Source organism: Triturus cristatus, chromosome 9 (assembly GCF_964204655.1).
Source record: "Triturus cristatus chromosome 9, aTriCri1.1, whole genome shotgun sequence".
NCBI lineage: Eukaryota > Metazoa > Chordata > Amphibia > Caudata > Salamandridae > Triturus > Triturus cristatus.
In genome coordinates, this window is record NC_140592.1 from 484,724,675 (window position 1) to 484,751,892 (window position 27,218).

General features: G+C 42.9%; 1 protein-coding gene across 4 annotated transcripts in view; it reads left to right on the forward strand.

The window, feature by feature from the left end:
• DPP3 (dipeptidyl peptidase 3) overlaps positions 1 to 27,218 on the forward strand; it is a 533,904-nt gene that overhangs the window by 263,671 nt on the left and 243,015 nt on the right. For all 4 annotated transcript variants that reach the window (XM_085625440.1, XM_085625443.1, XM_085625441.1 and 1 more), the window contains 2 exons: positions 1,417 to 1,547; positions 23,749 to 23,807. In XM_085625440.1, coding sequence (XP_085481566.1) covers positions 1,417 to 1,547; positions 23,749 to 23,807 — 190 coding nt within the window. The remainder of the gene's footprint in view (positions 1 to 1,416; positions 1,548 to 23,748; positions 23,808 to 27,218) is intronic.

Genomic DNA, 27,218 nt, shown 5'->3' on the forward strand with positions numbered 1-27,218 from the left:
TACGCAGTTTAATATCTGTTGGTACAGCAAATTCGACTGCTTCCTTGAGACAGGAATTGGGCTTACGTAGCAGTTGGGTTCAAGGTCTGGCAAGTATAATACGTTGGGTAGTAGCTTTATCTAAAGGTGAACCTAATACCCTAAAAGTTCTTATAAAAAATGAATTATTAGGATCTTTTAATGATTTCTCCCTGATTGTAAAAAACTTCAGATTTGCCGTGCAGCAATTAAAATTGGATGAGGGGACTTTATTTCTATTATCCTCTCATCAATTAAAAACTATTCTGAAGTCAGCCTCTTGGGAATTGGGGTTTCGGCAGGATAGAGACTTCTGTTTAGTGAAAAAAGGTGGTTCGCCTGTAGTTGAATCTTATACCCTGCGAAAAGCTCAATTGTATATGTCTTGGAACATCTCTCATGGCGTTAGACGCCTTGTATTCTTAGTAAGACATAATTTGCTTCCCTTGAAAGCTTTACATGCCAGCTGGTATGGTCTTCCGGCATGCTGTGATCTTTGTCATTTGTATGATCAGGACTTAGATCATGTCATGTTTGTTTGTCCTGCACTGATGTCTTGCAGGCGTAGATGGTTGAGACCAATTTGCTTACAACTCAACATATTATCTGCTTCTTCATTTAAGACAGCCCTGATTAATCCACCTAATGAAATGTTTGTTTTTAAACTGTACAACTTTTTAAAATGTTTTTTGGACCTGTATTAAGCTTGAGTAATTGTGATGGAATAATATATTATGAATTTGTTGGTTTTGTATGTATATGTTGTTTTATGTGGACCTCATAAAGAGTTCCTTATCATAATAAAATAAAAACAAAAACAAAGCATACTGGAGCAGTTAAAACGCCCAAGGCCTCCAGTCTTTCCCAAAGAAGAGTTTGGTTGGTTGAGTGCATTACAACTGTGGGTTGTCAGATCAATAAAAGTTACATGCAAAATTTGACTCCCAACGTTCAGAGATTTTGGAAGATGAACAATACAATGACATTGAGTAGTTATTAGCACAACAGCGTTTATAGAGCCCACATTGCAAGTTTAAAATCAAATTATGTCCATCTTTCCTCAAGTCGTGCAAACATTTATTTTGCTGTAGTAAAAATTGTATGACTAGCAAATTATATGTCCACTGCTTGCTCCATTGCCCCAAAATATATTTTTGACTTGAATTTCCTCTTTGAAGAAACCTCTATTCAGCTGTCCTCTTAGTCTATAACTTCCCATGTGATGCAACCACGTTGATGCATATGCTGTGGTAAGCAAGAAACTAGATAACATAATGCCACATTACTTTTTATTCTCCTCTCCTTGTATTCTTTTCTATGTTCCTTACATTAATTTTCTTCTTTCCTCTATATCTTGCCTCTGGGTTTGTTGTTCATGTGTTTTCATCACTCTTACAGGCCTTGGCAGCCAACCATAATGAAGAAAAGATGCTGGAACATTATATCCGCAGCTTCACTATGGGATCCATCGATGAACACAAGCAAGGATCACGCTTCTGGGTTAAGGACAAAGGTCCCATCGTTGAAAGGTTGGCAACCATATTAAGAGGCCTGGGCGCAAGTGATAAATTAGGAACTTGTCTCTCCCTCTCCTACGTTTTTTCCTTTTGAACCACGCTTTTTTCCATAACCATTAAACACCATAATTAAAACCTTTATGTAAACATTTGTTTACATTGCATATTTGCCAAGTTAACCTTGCTTACCTTTAATCACACCTATCTAAGCCCTCCTCATGAAAAGTGTGTTTCTGAGCTTTGTATTCTTCTTCTTTTTTTTTTTTTTTTTTTTTTTTTTTTTTTAGCTAGAGTTTCAAGATTACAATTTTAGAGATTTAATTGGCAGTGGCATAGAAACACTGCATGTCTATACCTCCTTTTTCTGGAACCTTCCTTAGCCTTAACACCCAACATAAGCACCTAAAGAATGGCCTCAGATGACATTCTTAATTGATCACTTGTACAGCTCTGGAGAAGTTTAAAATTCTTATTAATTTGAGGCAATTATGAAATGAATCACATAATTCCACTTAAGACTTTTCCAGAGTAACTCTGATTGGGAAATGATTAGATTTGTTGTCAATCACTGGGTCGATTCTGACGGCAGCAAACTGTTAACTGAGATTATGACTGATGGTTTTCAAGAAGGAAGATTACCACTTACTTTAAGGGTTTAGGTCCCTGATGATTCATCAGATTTAGCAGTACCGCTTTGTTTTTTGAAAAATATTTTTATTGGGTTTTTAAGTTATAAACCTCACATGTGGCAAGGCAGATGGTCCATAGATACACTGTGAAATAGGACACAAAAGGAGCACATGTTAATGTAGTAAAAGAAGCACATAAAACAGTACATACTTGTTTAATCAATTACCAGGTATAGGAGAAGCATGTTTTATTTGACGCTGTTGACCAGTGGGTAATGTTTGTTCCTTGCTCCGTGGCCCCAATGGGGGGGGGGGGGGGGGGGGGGGGTGAGACTAAGAAATGTAGCAAGCCATTTTTTTTTTGTGAGGGTAATGTTTGGTTGTAATGTGTTTGGGAGGAATCCGTAGGGTGGGTTGACCTGATTGGGAGGGGGGGGTCCTCCAGGAGTCCCAGGAGTCATGCAAATTAGGGAGGGAAAAAAAAGTGTAGTAATCAAATCCTACAGATGGGGCTCCTTCGTCATCCAAAATCTTGTTCATACTTTATATTGCTTCTTGCGTTTAACAATGCCAAAGGCGCATGCTAGCCACATGTGGAGATCTGGCAGTTCTGTGATTTCCCACAGGGAGTCAAGTATTGATTGCCAGTAGCTCTTTAGGGCCGGACAGGACCATAGCATGTGTGAGGTCTGCATCAGATGTCTGACATCGGGGGCAGCTGATTGCACGTCTGGAAAGTAGCGGTTCAGTTGGGTAGGAGAGAGCTACTGTGTAATTCAAAGAATTTAATATTTTTTAGCCCGGAGTTCCAGGAAACCTGCTGGGGGAACTCCAGTGCTTGTGCCCATTTCTTATAATGGAATACCCTCCCAGTATCATCTTCCCATTTATGTCGTAATGTTGTAAGTGGAATATCCGTGAATTTGCAGATGGCTTTATACAGCCATGTGATCAGGTGGCGGCACTCACCCATTGTAATTAAGGCCTGCAACACCGTATACGTGTCAGGTTCTTTTTCCGATGTACCCCAGAGGATTTAGGTGATGTGGAGTTTTCGGTGCGGTGGGAAAGTAATTTTCCTGGGGGAGATCATTGTCCACTGTCAGTTTTTCAAAGGTGAGAGACTGTCAGTCGGATAGCAGGTCTCCCACTGATAGGAGCGATCGGTTGGTCCAGGATCTAAAATCCATGGGCGAATAATATCCTGGAAGGCCGATAAAGATTATTGCTGATGCATACGCCAGAATCCTGCTCGGGAGACAGTGAACTCGGATCATGCATGAGTGTACCACTGCTACTTGAAATGGCCAGGGGGAGGAGGACATGACCTTCAGGAGGAGAAAGCCCTGGATCATGGCTACTGATATGATCCCTCACTTATCACTTACTTCTCCATGTGATGCCCTGCAGTCCAGCACGACAGCCATTGTAGCTGTGCTCCCAGAAAGTAAACTTCAAATGAGGGGGCGCTCTGCCCTCCTGTATTTGCTGGAAGCTGTAGCTTTTTGAGGACGTCTCAATGCCTGTTTCCACAGACGAGCATGCTCAAAAGAGAATCTGGTTAATTGAATAACGACCTTGCCGATACAACAGGCAAATTTGCAAAATAATTCAAATTTAGAAGCACCACATTGGCTTACATTTTTTTAAAATTTTACTTTAATGATGGTAAATGCAGTTATTGCCGCTTGTCCCATTTCTGCTTGAATCTTCCTTCTCTTCCAGGGGATCCTCATCAATAGTCATAAGCACTGAATATTGCCGCCCATGTGCGGGGACCCCGGAAATAATAAAAATTATATATGAAAAACATATATCTATCTATATATATCTATATACATCTATATATATCTATATATATATATATATATATTCACTGAAAAAACCATAGGTTTCACACATGTTATAGTTAGCGGAAATTTTACTGATAAAAAACCAATGAAATTCCCCCGTTATAGTTAGTGCAGGCAACTATAACTCACGCGACCGCAATCCTCTGCTGATGCTAATACTGTATTTAGACACTTATTTGCCCATGTCTTCTTCCATACATTTTTAGCTATACATATATTACAAATATTTTTTTTTCATAAAGACACATATGTCATCAGCAGAAGATTGCGGTCGCGTGAGTTATAGTTGCCTGCACTAACTACAACGGGGGAATTTCATTGGTTTTTTATCAGTAAAATTTCCGCTAACTATAACATGTGTGAAACCTATGGTTTTTTCAGTGAATTTGCAAGGTTTTTTAAATGCTAATTCCTAACTGTAACGTGTGTGAAACCTATGGTTTTTTTCAGTGAATTTGTACGGTTTTTTAAATGCTAAGTTACTTTACGCCATTCGTGGCGTGCGCGCCCACTTAACGCAGTTCGTTCCGTGCGCGCACGGTGCGCTTCGCGCACCGTGCGCGCACAGTGAGCACGCGGTGCGCTTCGCGCACTGCGCACCCACTTTACGCAGTTAGTGCCGTGCACGCACGGTGGGCACGCGGTGCGCTACGCGCACCGCGTGCCCACGTTACGCTAGATGGGCCATGTACGCACGATGCGCTTCGCGCACCGTGCGCACATGGAGGACATATGATGCACTTCGTTTTGAAAGGTACTATTTTAATTTTTCGGATATATGTTATAAGCCATGCTCAAATGGCGCCCTTCGGGCACCATTTGCACACGGGGTGGAGAGAGTGTGGATAATCTTTTTTTTTATTATTTTTTTTTTTTAATATTTTAGTTTATCTCATCTTTATTACGCCATGCACAATTGGTGCACTTCGGGCACCAATTGCACACGGGGGGGATGGAAAGTGTGGATAATTTTTTTTTTTTATAATGTTTTACCGTACGCGTACGGTAAGCGTAATCGGCAAAATTAGCGAAAAAATAAAAATTCAGTTTTTGGCCTTGGGGGATCTTTGGGGACTCCCTCAACATTGCTATGTGTGTGGGAGCTGTCTAAACAGCCCCTTTACATGTTTTTGTGCTTTATATTTTAAACATCACTCTCAGTGCGAGAGAGAAAATGGCGGCCGCCGCTTCCTGGTTTCGGCAGATTCGAATGTTTACTAAGATCTAAGAGCCAATCAGAATCGCGCACGCCACCGTACGCGTACGGTAAGCGTACCGTAAGCGCACCGTAAGCTGGCTCAGATATATATATTGATTTAAAGGCTATTTTCTCAGAATCTACTGAACAGATTTACACCAAACCTACTAAAGGCACTTCCTTGACCTGAGGACTACCTCTCTGCCAAATTTCTAGTAATTCTGTTCAGCCGTTCGGGCTGTAGCCCTGTCTAAAGGTCCTATGGAAAAATGCATGGGAAAAACGCGCTTTGGGACCCCCCTTTTATCTCAGCCCCCGCTTGACGAATCCCCCCGAGACTTTCAGGGTAGGAGCGGAGCGTAGCGCCCCACCTATTTTGAAAAATTCGCGAGGATTCGTCGACCGGCGCCAAAGTTATTCAAAATAGAATGTTGCGGATTTCCTATGGAAACGTGGTCCTAACTATAACTACCTACTGGCGACCGCCAGTAGGTAATATATATATATATATATATATATATATATATATATATATATCTATATCTATCCAGTCAAAAAAGGTTGCCCCAAAGAAACGAAGTCAACTGGTAGATAAGTATTTCTTTCTTTTATTGCACACAACTTGCCAGCAAGCAGTAGCGAGGAAAAGGCACCCTCATGATACCAGACGCGTTTCGGGAGCCCCTGTTCCCTTCTTCAATGGCCGATGATGCTGAAATGGCAAACTGGTTCTCCTCGCATTCATTACTTCAACGAGCCCGCCTCAGTGGGCGTGGCCTTCTTCAAAGCCCTCTGGTACTCGTAGTTCGGGAGTTGTATCCTCATGTGAGTCAGTTTAACACACAGCAAATGATAAAAGTCTTACCCTCGTGGGTTGGTGCAATGTCCTGCTTCGTACGTATATAATATAAATACAGCTATATATATAATCTACTGGCGGTCGCCAGTTTATAGTTACAACCTAGTTTCCGTAGGAAATCTCAGAATTCTATTTTGAATAACTTTGGAGCCGGTTGACGAATCCTTGCGAAATTTTCAAAACAAATGGGGCGCTCCGTTCAGCTCCTACCCTGAAAGTCTCGGGGTGATTCGTCAAGCGGGGGCCGAGAAAAAGGGGGGGTCCCAAAACGCCTTTTCCCCATGCATTTTTCCATAGGACCTTTAGTCGCAGCTACAGCCCGAATGGCTGAACAGAATTACGTGAAATTTGGCAGAAATGTAGCCATAAAGTCAAGGAAGTGCCTTTTGCAGGTCTGGTGTAAATCTGTTCAGTATTTCCTGAGAAAATTGCATTTAAAAGCATATCGATATCTATACACCCTGCCGTGCGTGAGCGCAATTCTGATTGGATGTTAGATGTCGGTAAACATTCGAATCGGTCGAAACCAGGAAGTGTCGGCCGCCATTTTGTCTCGCAATCTGAGGGGGTGAAAACAAAAGGTGGAGAACGTGAAAAGGGGGCAGAGTGGACAGTTCCTGACACCCTAGCCTTGGTCAGGGGGTCACAGAAGGACCCCTAAGGGAGAAAAAACAATTTAAAAAAAAAAAAAATCGCGAGCCGTGGGTGCTCGGTGCGCAAAGCGCACCGAGCGCCCACAGCTCGCGCACGGTGCGCACACGGTGAAAAACCTGAGAATTTTTTTTTTATAAATACATAACTTAGCATTTAAAAAACCGTACAAATTCACTGAAAAAACTATAGGTTTCACACACGTTATAGTTACGAATTAGCATTTAAATAACCTTGCAAATTCACTTAAAAAACCATAGGTTTCACACATGTTATAGTTAGCTGGACATTTCACTCGTAAAAAACCAATGAAATTCCCCCGTTATAGTTAGTGCAGGCAACTATAACTCACGCGACCGCAATCCTCTGCTGATGACGTCAGATATTACATCACTGATGACATATGTTTCTTTCTGAAAAATAAATATTTGTAATATATGTATAGCTAAAGATTAATGGAAGAAGACCTGGGTAAATAAGTGTCTAAATACAGTGATGTAATATCTGACGTCATCAGCAGAGGATTGCGGTCGCGTGAGTTATAGTTGCCTGCACTAACTATAACGGGGGAATTTCATTGGTTTTTTACAAGTGAAATGTCCAGCTAACTATAACATGTGTGAAACCTATGGTTTTTTAAGTGAATATATATATATATATATATATATATATATATATATATATTCACTTAAAAAACCATAGGTTTCACACATGTTATAGTTAGCTGGACATTTCACTCGTAAAAAACCATTGGAATTCCCCCGTTATAGTTAGTTCAGATAACTATAACTTGCGCGCCCGCAATCCACTGCTCATGACGTCACATATTACATCACTCATGACATGGTCAGTAGCATCACCCATGACATCACTGATGACATCTCAAATGATATCACTGATGATGTCACTGATGACATCACTGATGACATCATCCTTGTGATAGTGGCGGTCGCGCGAGTTATAGTTATCTGAACTAACTATAACGGGGGAATTTCAATGGTTTTTTACGAGTGAAATGTCCAGCTAACTATAACATGTGTGAAACCTATGGTTTTTTAAGTGAATTTGCAAGGTTTTTTAAATGCTAATTCCTAACTATAACGTGTGTGAAACCTATGGTTTTTTTAAGTGAGTGTATATATATATATAATTTTTTTCTCATACCAATGCAGCTCCCATCTAGGAGGCTAAACAATGTAATAAACACAAACTGCTTAGGCGTTCAACGGTCTGCACAGCTGCGAAAGGATTCTGCTGACCTGTTGTGTCCATACCCAATAAAGGCTTCAAAGCACACACTGCTGTTCGAGTGCGGCTCATTCCGGAGGGAACCTTGGAGCTGTGATGTTTGGGCGGCTTTCCCTGTCCGCCGAGACTGCACCACCCCTTGTCAAAGGGGGCCAGGGAGAATATCAGATGTTATTCCCTATTGGAACAGCAAGTGGGGATTTAGGACACTCCATTCCAGCGGAGGCGCATTCAGGGCTTTAAATTTTCCCGCAGAACATCGCCATGAACATTCTGTGACTGCAACTCCCATCAGCCAACATACAGATGCAACCAGCGCAGCCCATTCGGGGCGTACGATCACGGCACTACAAAAGGGAAGGGGCGGCATCAGAACGGCTTTCTGAGCACACCGCGGCCTCTGATGAAGGAGTCTAACGACTCGGAAACGCGTTAGGCGGTCAACGGTCTGCACAGCTGCGAAAGGATTCTGCTGATCGGTTGTGTCCATACCCAATAAAGGCTTCAAAGCACACACTGCTGTTCGAGTGCGGCTCATTCCAGAGGGAACCTTGGAGCTGTGATATATATATATATATATATATACATACATATATCATTTTTTCTCATACCAATGCAGCTCCCATCTAGGAGGCTAAACTATGTAATAAACACAAACTGCTTTTGCAAATTACATAATTTGTATATAAAAACTCTGTTTTTAATGAGTAAGCCTCATGAAGAAAACTGCAAAATAAAGCAGACATTGTTAGCATACAGGCTGCACTGTAAACCAATAGCACACGAAAGCATTTTCATACAAAACTGGCTCCTTGCCTTTAAGGCAGCCATGAACCCTAGCTTCCCATCATGCCTCAGGGGTGACTGTTAAGTCAGTTGTTCTTTCCGGCTCCTTCAGTCAGGGCCCTGGATTCACAGCTCTTCTTTTTTGTGACTTTCTGTAAAAAATTAACTGATTTTCTGAAGAATCTTTGCTTTCACTCATCGTCTTTTAGCCTTAGAGTGAGAGTGAAACCTTTTTTGTGCTTAAGAAAAGGTTCATTTCTGTCAGAAATGCCTTCCTTATTCGACCCTTGCCCTGCCTGTGGCAAGAAGGCCAGATCAGACACACACCCTGTGTGTATTTTTTGCCTCCCTGATTCTCACTCTTCTGCCAGCTGTCTTCATTGCAAGAAGTTGTCGAGAAGGACCATCAAGGACAGGGAGAGAATTCAACTTTATGGCCCCTCTGAAAGCGGTAGGTCTCCAGTGAGGCAGCAGAAAAAGAGAACTCTGTCGACGTCGAGAGGGAAGGTCCTGACCTGTTCTCCTTCGGCGTCTTGGTTGACGTCAAAGCTGCCGGCGGCGAAGAAATCGTCGTCTCCGAAGACTACGGCTTTGCTGGCGCATCACTCATCTGGAAAATCAAGGACAACGCTCTCAACGTTGACTAAGGTAAAGGGCCCTCCGTTGTCGTCAACCAGCCGACGATCAACGTCGAGGAGCAAAACTGTCGACGCTGGCTAGGTGATCGACATTGAGGCGAATATCTCAGTCGTCGCCACATCAACGGTGATCGATGTCGAGGCAGAGGTCTCTGTCGCGGTCAGTCCAAATATCTTCGACATTGAGACGCAAGACTCCGTCGCCGACGTCGAGGCAGAAGTCTCCGTCAAGGTCAGTGCAAAGATCTCTGACGTCGAAGCAGAAGTCTCTGTCGACAGCAGCACACCGCAGGTCGACGTCGAGGCACCGATCTTCAGAGCAGAGGCGGCCGACGTCGAAGCACGGTACTCTGTTGGCGTCAAGTAGACGTTCGGCGTCGAGAGGCTGGTCGACTGCTAGATTGAGTCCTCTGTCCGAGAGGAGAAATTCGACGTCCAGGCAGGCATCACCGTCGCAAAGACGATAGTTGACGTCGAAGGCAGTCGGTCCAGAAACATTCCAGATCGACGTCGAGGCACCAGTCCAAAGAGGCCTCACGTCCGGTAAGCATCTTTAAATCACCGACGTCGAGCAGGTTCTCCCAGTTCTCACAGAGGTTCAACGTCAAGATCCCTGGAGGTCGTAATCTCGACGTCCAGGGGACACCAAGATTCTCCGACCAAGCCTGCACAAGAAACTGAGAACTCTCCCCCTCCTCCTTTGAGTCGAAAAGGGCAAAGATCGCCTTCCATCCATCTATCACCAAGATGAAACAGGTCCTTGCATCACTGGGCCACAGCTCCAGCCACGGCGGCACAGCACTACTGGAGCCCCCTTCACAGATCTCCGTTGGCTCGGCTGGTACAGGCGGTGGATAGAGAGCGTACTCCATCAAGAGCCAGAGGTCGCAGTCGCACTCCTGCGCACTGTCACAGAAGTAGATCTAGATCCAGAAGCAGGAGGAGAAGGCATAGATCTCCAACACCTTCCTCCTCTTCCACACACCCACACACACATCACACAGAGACTATTCACCTACTCTTACTGACAGCCCGCCGTCGAGGGTCTCTCCGGTGGATGAGGTGAGCACTTTTCAGGACATCCTTGGCAGAGGGGCGGCGAAACTAAACATCCCTATGCCGACTCGACAGAGTTCTTCATCTGTCATCTTTGAAATTTTACACCAAAGAGCAGCATCTAGACCTCTGCTACCATTGGTCCAGGGCCTAATAGAACTGGTTATGGACATTTTCCCCACGCCGGCGACACTCAAGACCGCGCCGGCTAGGATTTTAAAGAAATATCGTTCACCGGAAGAGGACCCGCTTTTCCTTAAATCAGTCAGCTCCTGAGTGTTCACAAAGTGTATGGCAGTGGTGGCAGCCGCACTACGCCACAAAGGTGTCTTCGTGTACCTGTACCTGGACGCCTGGCTGTTGAAGGGTCCCTCCCCCCGCAGCGTGAGTAGTCATTTCCTGCAATGCCTATAACTTTGTCACCGGCTGGGCCTTCATGTGAACTTCGACAAATCGACTCCACAACCCACACAGAGGATCCATTATCTAGGAGCTCTGTTAGACTCCGAGGTAGGACAAATGTTTCCTTCGAAGGAGAGACAATTTTCCATCATACAGAAATGCAAACTTGTTCTGGACAACAGAATGCTGTTGGTTCGTCGGATTGCCTCCCTGTTAGGATTGATGGCATCCTGCTTCTTCCTGGACCCCAATGCCAGGCTGGGAATGCGTCCTCTTCAGCAGGATCTGGAGGTCAAGTGGGACCAGCAAACGTCTCGCTGGGACGACAAGATATGTCTCTCAAACGCAGCAAGAGCATCCATCCCGTGGTGGATGAAGAAGAAGAATATGCAAGTAGGGATACCTTTTCATCAAGCACCTCCTTCTCGAACACTGATCATGGACACTTCCCTCCATGGGGTCTCTCCAGACACAAGGTCAATGGTCATCAAAATAAAATGTCATATCACATAAACATGCTGAAGCTGAGAGCAGTTCACCTGGCCCTCAAGGCTTTCCTCCCTTCGATTCAGGCAAGTTCAATCTTAGTACAGGCGGACTATACCACCACCATGTACTACCTGAACAAACAGGGGGGCAACTCGCTCTCGCACACTGTCTCTGGAAACTCAAGCTCTCTGGCATTGGCTCCTGGCACGGAACCTATCAATCACAGCGGTACACCTGCCAGGAGAACAGAACTCGAGAGCAGATTCTCTCAGTCGCCACTTTGAAGACAGACCGGACTGGGTTCTCAACTACGAGGTCGTCAAAGACATCTTCCAGGCTTTGGGTCGTCCCAGCATCGATCTCTTCGCGGATGACAAATTCAAAATGCCGAGACTTCACCTCAAGGTTCTACCGGCCAGGGTCGAAAGGGAATGCCCTTTTGATAGACTGGTCAGGGGCATTTGTGTACGCCTTTCCACCCCTTCCTCTCATCCCAAAGGTGGTGACCAAGCTATCTCATTCGCACACTAGAATGATCTTGATAGCCCCGGACTGGCCAAGACAATGGTGGTACCCCGACCTTCTGCACCTGTCAGAATGCCATCACAGGAGGCTGCCGTGCAGACCGGACCTGCTGTCCAAGATGAACGGGAGGATTTATCACCCCAACCTTCCCTCACTGAACTTTGCAGCATGGCTCTTGAAGTCCTCCAGTATGGCTATTTATGTCTGCCACAAGACTGCATGTCCATCTTAAAAGAAGCAAGACGGCCTTCCATAAGACACTCACATGCGTGCAAGTGGAAACGTTTTTATATGTGGTGCGTTCAAAACAATTGTAACCCTACTAAAGGACAAGAGGAGGTCATTCTTCCATACCTGCTTTACCCTGCAAAAGCAGGCTTGAAATTTCCGTCCATTAAGGTGCACTTAGCAGTTATCACTGCATATAGGCGTTCACCTTCTCAACCCTCTTTCTTTCAGTTACAGGTTGTAAAAGACTTCTTACAGGGTCTGAAAAAGGTCTACCCTCCGGTCCGGCCTCCTTCACCACCCTGGGAGCTAAACCTGGTGCTATCAAAGTTGATGGGTCCACCTTTCGAACCGATCCACAAAGCAACCTTGCAACATCTCACTTGGAAGGTGGCTTTTTTGGTAGCAATCACGTCCGCTCGCAGAGTGAGTGAAATACAGGCCCTCTGCTCTAAGGAATTTTATACTGTTTCATCTTAATAGGGTTGTATTGAGGACTCATCATTCTTTCCTCCCGAAGGTGGTGTCAAATTTCCATGTGAATCAGATCATCTCTCTGCCCACCTTTTTCCCCTAATCCCTCCAGTCCAGCTGAGAGGGCTTTACACTCTCTAGACCTAAAGAGTTTTAAAATTCTATCTGGATAGGTCCAAGTCCACGACAAAATCTGATCAACTATTTGTTAACTATGGGTTGATCAGAACGGGTTTCCCATCTTCAAAGCGGTCCATCTCCAGATGGATAGTTTTGTGCATCAAGTTAGCTTATCAATAAGCGCGTAGGCCCCTTGGGTCTACTCCCAAGGTGCATTCCACAAGAGGAAAAGCGGCTACGCCTGCCTTTCTTCATAAAGTGCCTATCTCTGAAATCTGTAAGGCGGCACCTTGGAGGTCCGTCCATACATTTACGAGGCACTATTGTCTAGATTCAGACACCAGGACAGACACTCAAGTAGGCCAGGCCTCCTTGAGGAATCTGTTCAACAGCTGACAGCAGCTGTTGTTGTATGTTGGGTCATTCTCTGTCATTTGCCTGCAGGTGGAAGATGGGCTTGCTAATCTATTCAGTGCTTATGACTATTGATGAGGATCCCCTGGAAGAGAAGGATAAGTTACTTACCTGTAATCCTAGTTCTCTTCCAGGGGTATCCTCATCAAAGCAACCCACCCACCTCCCCAGGCAAATGAGTTTTCTTCATTGTTAATGGATATCTTTGTGCCCTGATCTTCAGTGTTACGCAAAGAACTGACCTAACTGTCACCCCTGAGGCATGATGGGAAGCTAGGGGTCATGGCTGCCTTAAAGGCACGGTGCCAGTTTTGTATGAAAATGCTTTCATTTTCTATGCTATTGGTTGACAATGCAGCCTGTAGGCTAACAATGTCTGCTCTATTTTGCAGTTTTCTTCATGAGGTTAACTCATTAAAAACAGAGTTCAAGTGCTACTTGCCCTCTTGTGTTTTTATATACAAATTATGTATTTTGCAAAAGCTGTTTGTGTTTATTACATTGTTTAGCCTCCTAGATGGGAGCTTCATTGGTAGAGAAAAGTGTGTGTGTGTGTGTGTGTGTGTGTGTGTATATATATATATATATATATGTATATATATATATATTGAAACACTACTGAAAGAATTGGAGACAAGTGAAAATCAGGAAGATATACTGAAAAAGTTAAGTGAAATGAAGGCAAGACTGGTTAAACACGAGGAGTCAATTAAAGCCAGAAAAGCATTAAAGTTTCAAAGAGACAGAAACGATTATATACAAGGAAGAATATATACATTTTCGAAAGAATTCGACAACATACGCAGACAACAACTGTCTACTGCAGCTGGGTCACAACCAAAAACCACAGAACCAAGTGCATCAGAACTCCGTTCTGAATTAGAATCTGAAACAGAATCCATCACTAATGTATCACAACCACGTATGGCCCCAACTGTAATTCAGGAATTGGGTTTTTTACGCATAGAGAGAACAATGAATCTACGCCCGCGTCCCCCACGCCAAGAAAACAGCAATGTAAACACGGAACAACGAGAAAAAGGCGGCGAAAAAACAGGAGATGGGGTTAGAAAAACACAAAATACAAACAAACAATCATACAGAAGAAACAAGCGCAGATGAACACTATAAAAGATAATGCCAACACAGTAATTAACCTTACCAATATGGAACTTACAGATCAAGAACAAAATATCCTTGCGTTAGGACTCTCTATCTGTGACAAAACCAATTTTGACTACCCTCAAACCCGGATCGACCTTTTTCATTTTATTAGAAAACTCAAAATAAAAAAACACTTTTTCTCTATCTCCAAAAAGGATTCCAACGAAATCCATAGTGGTGAAACGAACAGTGGCTTAACAGTGGCCGACATGGAACTCCTACAGGACATGATGCAATTGCAAAATGAGGAGCAAAGCGTTCCCACATCAGTTACAACAGGTCTAACAGATAACATCATTGACACTCTTCCTTTTGAACGAACTCCTTTTAGACCTAAATCAGTTTTTACTCCCATAATGCCGAGAGATGGCCTTGATATCTTTGCAGACAATGTCATCAAAGACCTTAAATCCTTAGCGCTTAAAAGCAGCCAAGAATTCAATCGAACATTCAATGCAAGCAGAAGGGAATACAATACTGTCATGAACAAAATCAAAGAAAGGCAAGACATTGTGGTGAGATGGTCGGACAAGGGTGGCAATGTGGTCCTTTGGCCACTAACCAAATACAATACAGAGGCTCAGAAACAATTAAGTGATAGAGAATGCTACAGCCGTATTGCACCAACTATCATCATAGGCATAAAAGAAAGATACCATAGAGCCCTTTATGAATGGAGAAGCCAAGGTCTTCTCACCAAACCGGAATTTGATTTCTTAAAAAATGACTACCCGACCACACCACAACTGTATTTAATCCCTAAAATACATAAGAACGCTATCGACCCACCTGGCAGACTGATCATATCTGCCATTGGTGGACTGTTTGTAAACACCTCTCGATTCATTGACTTTTTTCTCCAGCCTTTTTTATGTGATTTACCCTCTTACATTAAGGATACAGGCGATTTCTTGTCTAAAATGTATGATGTGAAATGGCATGACAATTATGTATTCATGACTATGGATGTATGCTCGTTATACACAAGCATTAGACATAGGGACGGTTTACATGCACTAGAGTACTACCTAAACAAAAGACCCATACAACTACACAAACACACCTCTATGCTGCTACAAATGGCCGAGGGGTGCCTGGAGAACAATGTCTTTATATTTGACAAATTGTCTTACAGACAATTACAGGGCACAGCCATGGGTACTTGCTTCGCCCCCAGCTATGCTAATTTGCATATGGGCTGGTGGGAGGAGCAAGTACTCATGTTAACACACGGTCTCGAAATGAAAGAAAATGTAGTCATCTATGTCAGGTACATGGACGACATTTTTGTCTTATGGCAAGGTACACAGGAAAGTGCAGTAAAGTTTGCACAAGATTTAAACAACAACACTCTCAACCTCTCGTTCACAAGCCATACCAGCAAGGAATGTTTACAATTTCTGGACATAGAATTGTATGTAGACCAAGACAAAATTCAAACGAGAACATATAGGAAACCGACAGCAGGCAATGCGATCCTGCATGCTAATAGTTTCCATTATGACAGTGTCAAAAATGGCATCCCCTATGCAGAATGCTTAAGAATGAGGCGCAACTGCAGCACGGAAGAGAGTTTAAAGAAATCCACCAATGATCTCTTCAATAGACTGCTGAGTAGGGGATACGAAACAAAAATCTTTAACAATGTCAGAACTAGAAGTGAGAAAACCACCAGAGAAGAACTCTTATTTGCCAAGACAAATAAAAACCAGGCCAAGCATGAATTCGCCAAAACAGATACGCCTAGATTGATTACAGGGTTCAATGCGTACCACGCTTCCCTGCGAAAAATCCTGTACAAACATTGGAACAACATAAGGAATGACCCCATTATAGGACCAACATGCGCCAAAATCCCTTTAATCAGTTTCAGACGTGCCAAATCCATGCGTCAGGAACTAGTGCGCAATGCACCCATTATCACTAAAAAACCTAATTGGTTCCAAACACCTAAGGGGTTTACTAAATGCAGTAAATGCAAAGCATGTAAGCATGGAAAAAAATACCAAATTGGTCCACATGCCTTTCAGAAATACACCATTTGAAATAAGAGGGAGTTTCAACTGCAAAACTGACTTTGCCGTGTATGTCCTACAATGCACCTGTGGTAAAAACTATGTAGGAAGCACCATTCACCCAGCACACATCCGTATCCTGCAACACCTGAGAGCCATCGCGCATAATGACCAAACATATCCTGTTGCCAGACACATAAACTCACAACATGCTGGTAGATCTCAAGAGCTTTCCTATTTTGTCATTGACAATGTTCCCAAAAATCCAAGGGGAGGAAACAGACAATTGGCACTCAGGAGACTGGAGTCAAGGTACATCATTCTCCTTAATTCCAAAATCCCACATGGGATGAATGCCGATGAAGCTCTCAGTGTCCATTTGTAACAATTTACACACTCTCCGTTCTCACTGATCCATTCCTCCGAGCGTTCAGTTCTCGCACGCTCCATTACCTTTTCGTTGGCACACCCATAGTTTTCACTTCTCTTCTCTACTGTGATTACCTGCCCAAAATACGATTACATTTTCGCTAACCACGCCACAGTGGGTTTGAATGGTCAGTTCCCTGCCCACTTGGGCTTTATCCTTCTCCTGGCCAAACAGTACTCTACCTACACTTCTGCACTAGTTCAGTCATTTATATTTTTGAGCACTTTTATGGTACATAACCATAAAGCTCACACACAAAAACCCCCTCCTGTGCTCACTATTTCAGTGTTTTAACTATATTTTCTTTTCCTGGACGTATTCACATTTGAGGTATACACAGGTAACCAACACATTACAAAAAACTTAGTGTGAAACTTATTATCCAGTATTGTTTTAATTTCTTTTTTGCTACTATTGTGTGACAATATAACCATAGTACAGCTTTTCTTTGTTATTATTTTTTACGTTATCTATTTGAATTTTGCATAGATAGCAACTGTAAGTCTGTTTTCTAAGTTGCTATAGCAACTAAACCTAACAGGATTTCCACTGTGTCCATTACTTTCTGCTGTTGGTTACCATGACAACCGTTAGAGATAAGTGAAAACTTACGACTATTTAATCATGCTAATGTATTTAGAACTGGATGCAGTGAACAAGGCGGTTGTTCCCGCCGAAACGCGTCTGTGCCTAACGTTGGAATAAACCTTTGTCTTTGCTGAATTACTCACGGAGTCGGTGCCTGTTTGTTGAACGCTGTCAGGCTGGTATCATATATATATATATATATATATATATATATATATATATATATATATATATATATATATTATAATCTACTGGCGGTCGCCAGTAGATAGTTATAGTTAGGACCATGTTTCCATAGGAAATCCGCAACATTCTATTTGGAATACCTTTGGCACCGATTGACGAATCCTCGCGAAATTTTAAAAATGGGTGGGGCGCTCCGCTCCTTCCCTGAAAGTCTCGGGGGGATTCGTCAAGCGGGGGCTGAGAAAAAGGGGGGGTCCCAAAACGCGTTTTCCCCATGCATTTTTCCATAGGACCTTTAGTCCAAGATACAGCCGGAACGGCTGAACAGAATTACTTGAAATTTGGCAGAGAGGTAGTCCTCAGGTCAGGGATGTGCCTTCTGGTGTAAATCTGTTCAGTATTTCCTGAGAAAATAGCATTTAAAAGCATCTATATATCTATAGGCGCGCTCCGTGCGCGTACGGTAAAACTTACCGTACGCGCACGCTGCCGTGCGCGAGCGCGATTCTGATTGGTTGTTAGATCTTAGTAAACATTCGAATCGGTCGAAACCAGGAAGTGTCGGCCGCCATTTTGTCTCTCGCAGTCTGAGGGGGTGAAAAACAATGGTGGAGAACGTGAAAAGGGGGCATGGTGGACAGTTCCTGACACCCTAGCCTTTGTCAGGGGGTCCCAGAAGGACCCCCAAGGGCCAAATTTAGTTTTTTTGCGAAAAATCGCGGAGTACGTGTAGCGTGCGCGTACGGTAGAAACGGAAAAATTCCGCGAACTGCGTACGGTATGCGCACGGTGAAAAACCTTAAAAAGAAAAAAAAAAATACATAACTTAGCATTTAAAAAACCGGACAAATTCACTGAAAAAACCATAGGTTTCACACACGTTATAGTTAGGAATTAGCATTTAAAAAACCTTGCAAATTCACTTAAAAAACCATAGGTTTCACACATGTTATAGTTAGCTGGACATTTCACTCGTAAAAAACCATTGAAATTCCCCCGTTCTAGTTAGTGCAGGCAACTATAACTCACGCGACCGCAATCCTCTGCTGATGATGTCAGATATTACATCACTGACGACATATGTGTCTTTCTGAAAAAAAAATATTTGTAATATATGTATAGCTAAAAATTAATGGAAGAAGATGTGGGTAAGTAAGTGTCTAAATACAGTGATGTAATATCTGACGTCATCATAGAAATGTCTAGCTAACTATAACATGTGTGAAACCTATGGTTTTTTAAGTGAAAATGTGTATATATATATATATATATACACGCGTATGCCAACTTGCGCGCCCACAATAAACTGCTGATGACGTCACATATTACATCACTCATGACATGGTCAGTGACATCACTCATGACATCAATGATGACATCTGAAATGACACATTGTGGATTGCGGTCGCGCAAGTTATAGTTACCTGATCTAACTATAACGTGGAATTTCATTGGTTTTTTACGAGTGAAATGTACAGCTAACTATAACTTGTGTGAAACTTATGGTTTTTTAAGTGAATTTGCAAGGTTTTTTAAATGCTAATTCCTAACTATAACGTGTGTGAAACCTATGGTTTTTTCAGTGAATTTGTATGGTTTTTTAAATGCGAAGTTATGTATTTATTTTTAATTTTTTTTCTGGTTTTTCACCGTGCACACACCCTGCGCGCTGTGGGCACATGCGCTGTGCGCTGTGGGCACTCGGTGCGCTTCGCGCACCGAGCGCCCACGTTGCGCATTTCGTGCCGTGCACGCCTCGCCATTTTTTACAAAATATTAATTGTTTTTTTCTCCCTTGGGGGTCCTTAGATTTATATATGAAATGTGATTCTTAATTCTTTTTTTTTTTTTTTTTTTTTTTTTTTACCGTACGCGTACGGTAACCTTACCGTACGCGCACTCCGCGAATTTTTTTTAAAATTATTAAATTTATTTTTTGTACTTTTTGGTCCTTCGTGGACCCCCTGACAAACGCTAGGGGGTCTGCAACTCTCTTCGTTGCCCCCTTTTCACGTTATCCACCTTTGTTTTTCAGAGCAAGAGACAGAAAATGGCGGCCGACACTTTCTGATTTCGACCGATTCGAATGTTTACAGTCATGTAACCACCAATCAGAATTGAGCTCGCGCACGGCACCGTACGCGTACGGTAAGCTTACCGTAAGCGCACGGAGCGCGCTTACAAATATATATATTGATTTAAATGCTATTTTCTCAGGACCTACTGAACAGATTTACACCAGACCTGCAAAAGGCACATCCCTGACCTGAGGACTACCTCTCTGCCCAATTTCAAGTAATTCTGTTCAGCCGTTCGGGCTGTAGCTCGGACTAAAGGTCCTATGGGAAAATGCATGGGGAAAACGTGTTTTGGGACCCCCCTTTTTTCTCAGCCCCCGCTTGACGAATCCCCCCGAGACTTTCAGGGTAGGAGCGCCCCACCTATTTTGAAAAATTCGCGAGGATTCGTCAACCGGCGCCAAAGTTATCCCAAATAGAATGTTGCGGATTTCCTATGGAAACACGGTCCTAACTATAACTATCTACTGGCGACCGCCAGTAGATAATATATACATATGAGAAATATGTTTTTCATATATAATTTTTATTATTTCCGGGGTCCCTACGCATGGGCGGTAATATTCAGTGCTTATGACTTTGAGGATACCCCTGGAAGAGAACTAGGATTACAGGTAAGTAACTTATCCTTCCCACATACTCTAGGAAGACCCAGCAATCATCCTTATTCATGAGCCGTTGTCATGTTCTCCTATCCTCATTCTGCTTGTGTGCTCCTTTTTTTTTTTTTTCATGTCTGCTCACCCTCATCACCAAAATACCAACCATTCATTTTATCTGTAAGAAAAAATATTTCTATTTTTTTGTGATTGTCCTACAATTGTCTATCACCTTGTGGCTTTTTGTTGTTGTTTTTGTTGAGTTTTGAAAACATTTATGTAAGAAATGGGGGTCTCTAGTTGGTAGAGGTAGGTACCTTTGACCAAGTAAGGGCCCTTGCTTCTAGTCAGGGAAAGGGGGATACACTCCTGAATAACACCTGCTCACCCCCTTGGTAGCTTGGCACGAGCAGACAAGCTTATCTCCGAGGCAGTGTGTAAAGCATTTGTGAACATATACAGTAATACAATGAAAACACTATAAATGGACACTAAACCAGTTTAGAAAAAAAATAAGTAATCTTTACTAGACTTAACACACGACCAAACGACAAAAATCCATAATACTGTAATCAAAAATAAGACTTTAAAATGTTAGAAATAGCTTAGTTCAATGTAGATGGTAAAAGCGACACTTTACTCTAAAAGTACCTTGGATGCGTAACGCAATACAAACAAAAGGGTCGCTGGGAAGGTGATGCATTGGTTCCTTACATGCAAGAACAGTGATGCGTCAGTTCCTTGCTTCGGGGGTGGTGATGCGTAGGTTCCTTACTGCAGCGCAGGGGAGGTGATGCGTCGGTTCCTTACCAAAAAGGAGGGGATGTATCAGGTTCATTACCGCGTGACGAGTTGATGCGTCTGTTTCTTACTGCGCACCGGTTACAATACGACAAGATGGCGCCGCAATGCAACGATCCGGTGCGATGCGACAAAATGGCGTCTTTGATGCTATGCGGCAACATGGATGCGATGGGTGCACGCCCGACGGCCATGGGGCGAAATCAATGAACTTTGGAGCTTTGACAGGCCCTGCGACACGCTTATCCGGCGGCGGCACACTTCTCTGGTGATATAACACGCTTCCTCGGGAATGTGATGGCGAACAGCCGGGGCGGCGACACGCTTCCTCGGCGATGTGACAGCAACTGCTGTGGCAATGACACGCTTCTTCCTCGTTGCGTCGCACTTCCAGCTCCCAGCGACAGTCTCCAGAGGGCCCAAAACAACAGCAGGCACCTCACTGCAGGTAGAATAATCGGAAAGGAAATTCAAGGGGGAGCTGGTGGTGAAATCTTTGTGTCCCTGAGACTTCAGAAAAGGAGGCAAGCTCAACTTCAAGCCCTTGGAGATCTTCCTCAAGATAGTAAAAGTTCACACAAAGTTCCTTTTCTCCTTTCCTTGGCAATAAAGTAACCACTGCAGGCCAGCCCTAAGCAGCAACAGCACAGGGGCAGTAATCTTCCTTCAGCTTCTCCGGTTCTTCTCCTTGGCAAAGGGTTCGTCTTGATTCCCAGAAGTGATCTATAGTTCTGGGGTCTGGGCCACAATATTTATACTGCAAAATCTTTTGTTTTCTGAAGGCAGAGAGTGTCTGTGCCCAGCCAAAACCAGTTCTGTCCCCCCTGGTGCAGCTTCCTGGCAGGAGGAGGAGACCGCATTGTTCAAATCAGACCTGGCCCAGGTATCTGAAAGGAAAACTCCTCCCCCCTACTCTCTATTCTATGATGGCTCAGGTCAGTGAATGGAAATCTCCTCACTCTACTCTCTATTCAATGCAGGTCCTATTCAGCCCAGCCCTGACCCATCAGACTGCTGGATCCAAGGCCCTTTCCAGCCCCTTGTCGCTCACAAACCAGACATGGAATACACAAACCTAGCAGAGGCATGCTGGATGGTAGGGCAAGAAAATACATACTTTCTAAAAGTGGGATTTTCAAACACAGAATGTAAGAATCACCCACACTAAAAGATGTGTTTTAACATTCTATGTTCAGGCATACTAAACTTTATTTTCCTATCTTGTTCCTAGGGTCAGTTATGATTATACAATGTTATAATCAAACTGCCCATTCTGGCCTATGGGAACAGATAGCCTTGCAATAGTGAGAACTTTAATTGCCTGTAATTCACTATTAGGACATGCCACCCACATGAGGGCATGTCCTACCTTTTACATGCAATGCACCCTGCCCTTGTGCCTACCTTAGGGGTGACTAATATGTAAAAAAAGGTAAGGTTTAGGGACTGGCAAGTGGGTGCACTTGCCAAGTCGAAATGGCAGTCCCAGACTGCACACAGGCTCTGCAAACGCCTGAGCCATACTTTACAAGCTGCTTCTGTGGGTAGCACAACCAGTGCTGCAAGCCCACCAGCAGCATTTGATTTACAGGCCCTGGGCACACATGGTGCACTGTACTAGGGTCTGATAAGTAAATCAAATAAGCCAATCATGAAGTCACTAATTCATTACAACGCTTTACAATAGGGAGCACTTGCACTTTGGCACTGAATAGCAGTGGCAAAGGGCCCAAAGCATCTAGACCGGCAAAAACATAGCAAAAACATAGGAGGCTACAGTGAAAAAATGGAAGGGAGACCCTTGCCAATGGTGCCAGGTCTAACAATTTAGAAATATAGACTGTGAGCAGTTTTACAGTCAATTAATTTCCAGTCATGTCCCTACATAGCTCTGATCTATCTCAGGCTTCTTGCAAGTCCCCCGCCCTTTGTACTGCTTAAGCACAATTGGTGCAAACAGCCTGCAGGTAAGGGCAGGTACGTATACATACAGTGTGTATAGGCATGGCTTTGTGAAAATGTGCAACCCACATAAACCTATAGTTAAAAACAGTTTAGGATAAAACTAGAACTGTAACAAAAGCCCTCGTCTGGGCGATTTCCACTTGCGTGATTTACAGTCTTTTTACCTTGTGTCCGTTGAAGTGCCTTTTTTCCAGTAAACTACATGGCAATTTTTAAAGCAATGATTGTCTTTCTAATTTACTAGTACCTGTTGTTTTAAATTGATTGAACACAAGTTGGGTGGTGTTATGGTATTTGATGGCTATTTAAAGGATAGATCTACTGGTCTAACTGACATCACACTTCTCTCTAGACAACTACTCACTACTGTTCTTTTTCTAAATTCCCTTTGCCATCATTAGAATTTTACATTTAGTTCTATCCATGTTTATCTAATCATGCCATTTCTGCTGCATGTGCAGGTAAATGAGCAAGCTCACTAACAAATTGGAACTTGTTTAACCTTCCAATTTCCAAGACATTCCCTTTGAAGCACAATATCATTAACGTGTTCATTCGCCCTCTTCCCAGATGTGACAGGAATGTAGCAAATTCAAAAGACGGGTGACTGCAGGGTAATCCTTTCTTCTCATGTGACTTCATCATATGAGCTTGTGATGCATGTTAATTTACACTAAGGATCGTTCAGAGAAGGAAACTGACTTGATGATTGATATTGTCTCTGTATCACAAATTTCTCTCAAACAGTTGTTTTGTAATACCTACACTTTTCTCTGTTCTGTATATCTTTGACTTTTAACTCTTTCTCACTTTCCAGCTATATTGGTTTCATAGAGAGCTACCGTGACCCCTTTGGATCCAGAGGGGAGTTTGAAGGTAGGTGTGATGGGCAGATCAGTTTCTAGTTTTTGACCTTTTCTTGACTTTTACTTCGGGTGTATGTGTTTGATGTACTGTTTATATAACAGGGGCACTGGTGTGCAGACTATATATAAAATATCAAATCACCTTATTACCACAGCCTAAACTGTGCTCTGTATGCATGATGGTAAGACCGATCTCTTCCTTAGTTGAAGATCTGTACATTTGGTCTTTGTTTGATCTGTGCATCCCATGGGGTTTTAGCACCACATCTTCACAGCAATCCTTTTGAGGATTACAACATGGCTTCTTATAACTCCTGTGGCTGCTATTTTCCATTCTCAGTAGGTAGATGCCCTCCTTTCTAATAGTCTGACTGAAAACTGCTTTCAAAGTTTTTCATTCAGGTCCCATACAACCTTGGAATGCTTTGGTGTAAAGTACAGTACACCCATGATAGTATGAACAGCACATTCCTACTCTGGGCACTGACCATTTATTTTTTTCTATTGGATTTCTTTTTAATCTCATTTTGTCATTTTTAGCAGTGATTTCCTTTTCCTACTGATCAGGTAGCAGCGTCTCTTGGCTGTGGAACAGTCATCTGGTGTGCCCCTGTACTCTGTGTAGAAGGCTGCAACTCAACTAGGAACAAGAAAACTAAGGCAAGCTTCACAGCCTGGTACCATATACCAGGGCAAGCTTCACAGAACATTGTTGACATGTGGTTGGATTGTTGGTTCTGGTTCCATAAATGCATATCCAGTATTGGTTTATCGTACTAGTCTGTAAAGCCTGTACCTCCATGAATCCAACTTTGGATCCACTAACTCTAAAACCAATTTCATAAGAGATCGCAGGACCTGGCCGTAGACCAGGCCCTGCGGGCAACTTCCACTGTGGATTAGTATTGGCCTACTGCACACGAAAAGCCATGCTTAGGATGGCAAAATATTCGTATCAATTAGTAACATCTAAAAAGGGTTAATAATTGTCTTTGTCAAATGAGAAAGTGTAATGTGATATGTAATCTAATCTGTAATATGAATGAAAACATTTGTAACGGAGTCTGTTTCATGGTGAAGGCTTGAGCATTGCATTTGGTGGGCTAATTGTGTTTGCATGGCTGTTGTGTAATAGATTGTGATCCTAATGATAAATTGTGAATTTAGGTGTTTTTTTCTGTTTGAATTCATACCCTTAGCTGCAATTTACCTGTGGTTTCAGGTGAATTTCTGAGTTATCTTTCTAACTGAGGTGCTGTAACCAAGACCAACGTAATTAGATATATATGTATATATAGTGTTAGGCCCCTACCCCAATCCTTTTTATAGGTATTTATATTAGACAAGCAGCGATTAGTGCCTCTGTATGTTTGGTTAGGGTAGAGTTTCCACTTTTTTTTTTTTTTTAATTGTTCTTATTTTGTGAGTAACCTAAGCCTTTTAAACGAATCTTCACTAAATGAAAAAATTAAAAAAAAAAAAGTTTATCCTTTATTGGGGTTGGCAGATCCAACACCCAAAAATAGAGAAGGGGGGGGGGGCAAAGAAGTGACTTTCACATTTTAATTTCCCAGCATTCTTTGCTCTGGAACAACAGAAAAAATGCTGAATGTAATTGCACCAGATTTGGCATGAAAGTATGTATTTAATCAAGGAAGTGCCTTTACTTAGTTCAAAGTAAATCTGCTGAGTAGCTCTTGAAAAATGAATTTGTTTTGAAAAAAATAGGTTGGCATGAAGGTGCTATGCAGACATTTGGACTTCTGAGTCACCCGGTGAGGTGTACTTCCCTTGGCCAAAACTGGAAAAAAAATCCTCACATCTCATTGGAAGAGGGAGCCTTTTCTCCTGCTGGCCTTCTTTTCGTGTCTGCAAACCCAAAGTAGTGACTATGGAACCGAAGCCCACTAATTGTCCGGCTGCAACTTCAGGACATATGTTGGCATAGGATGCTGGGATTTGGGCCTTGTATTCTGGTAAAAAAAAAATGAGGGCACATTAGAGGGCAGCATGAGTACATTCAACCTAAAGGATCATGAAGGGAAATGGCGTGGGACCCAAAGAGACTGCCCCCCACGCCCCTGGGATAAATAAGGAGAACTGGTGCCAAATGAGGCTCACGACGGGGTGGCATCCTCCAGGTCTGGGGGAAGCCAGGCTCTCGTATCAAAGGTAGTGTGCCTGTTGAAGCTCCTTGTCTTGACATGCCAATTTACTAGCCTTCTTGCTGAAGGAGGTGTAAACACCCTCTGCCACAGCAGGCATTGTTTCTGACCTCTTAGAACAGGGGATTTCACCTCCTCGGAGGTGGAGGAGTCCAAAACTCCTATGTGGTGGCAGACTGGACAGGGCCAGTCTACCTGCAGTGTAGAGGACTAGTAGGTTTCAGGTGATACCTCTTAAGGTACCCTCTGGGTGCATGTATTAATAAATCCATCACTGGAACCAGTGGGTTTATTAATACGAGATGTTTGTTACCAGTTTCAGCTTCATACGTCTTTATTTCGATATTTGAATCATAAAAGACAAATACATAAAATATTACAATTAAACAATCAGACAACGAATATCTAAAACATCTTTTTAAAATTTAACCAAAAACCCATTTTTAGAAGAGGAGTAAACAGTATTTAAAGACGCAGTGTTAATAAATAAAAACCTATATTTAAAAGAAAGAGGGAACCGGGATGCTTAAAAATATCTGGCTCTAATAGCCCAGGCCCACCCTAGGTACTTTGCTACCCCTATTACAACCAGTTCTGTGGTGTTGGTTCTTAAAGCCCACAATGCCTCTGTACTTCCTCTAATATTCATCCGTTGAAAAATGGGCCTAATCCATTTATTCCTTGGTACATAATAGGCAGGACAGGCAAAGAAGAAGTGACCAACACTCTCTTTTTGGTCAACACACCATGGGCAATACTCATTCAAATTACCAACCCATTTTTTAGAGAAAGACCTTACTGGTAAACAGCCTACTCTAAACTGGTGATATAATTTTTTATCCAGAGTCTTGGTGATAACATCCCAATAGTTCTCTAAACAGGGATCTAGTTTATGCACCAAAAATCTACCAGTGAGGGAGGCACCGTTTGAGCACACAACAGATTGTAATCTAACTGATGCCCAATATAGTGACTTAAAGGCCTGCTTGGGAGGAAAAACAGAGCTCCCCGGAGAATCTCACAGATGGATAAGACCCATTTCATCCAGAATTTGTTTCACTTCACGGAACCAAGGGATATTACTAGAACCCAGGATTGCTCTTACTTCCGCAAGTTCGGTAGCAAAGAGATTTAGATCCGGAGATATCCAGATCCGTCTCCATAACGCAACCAGCCGGTACCGTGCCAGATCTTTAATTGATTTACAACCCATATCCAACAAAAGAGGTTTTATTGGAGTGGATTGTGGCAGTCCT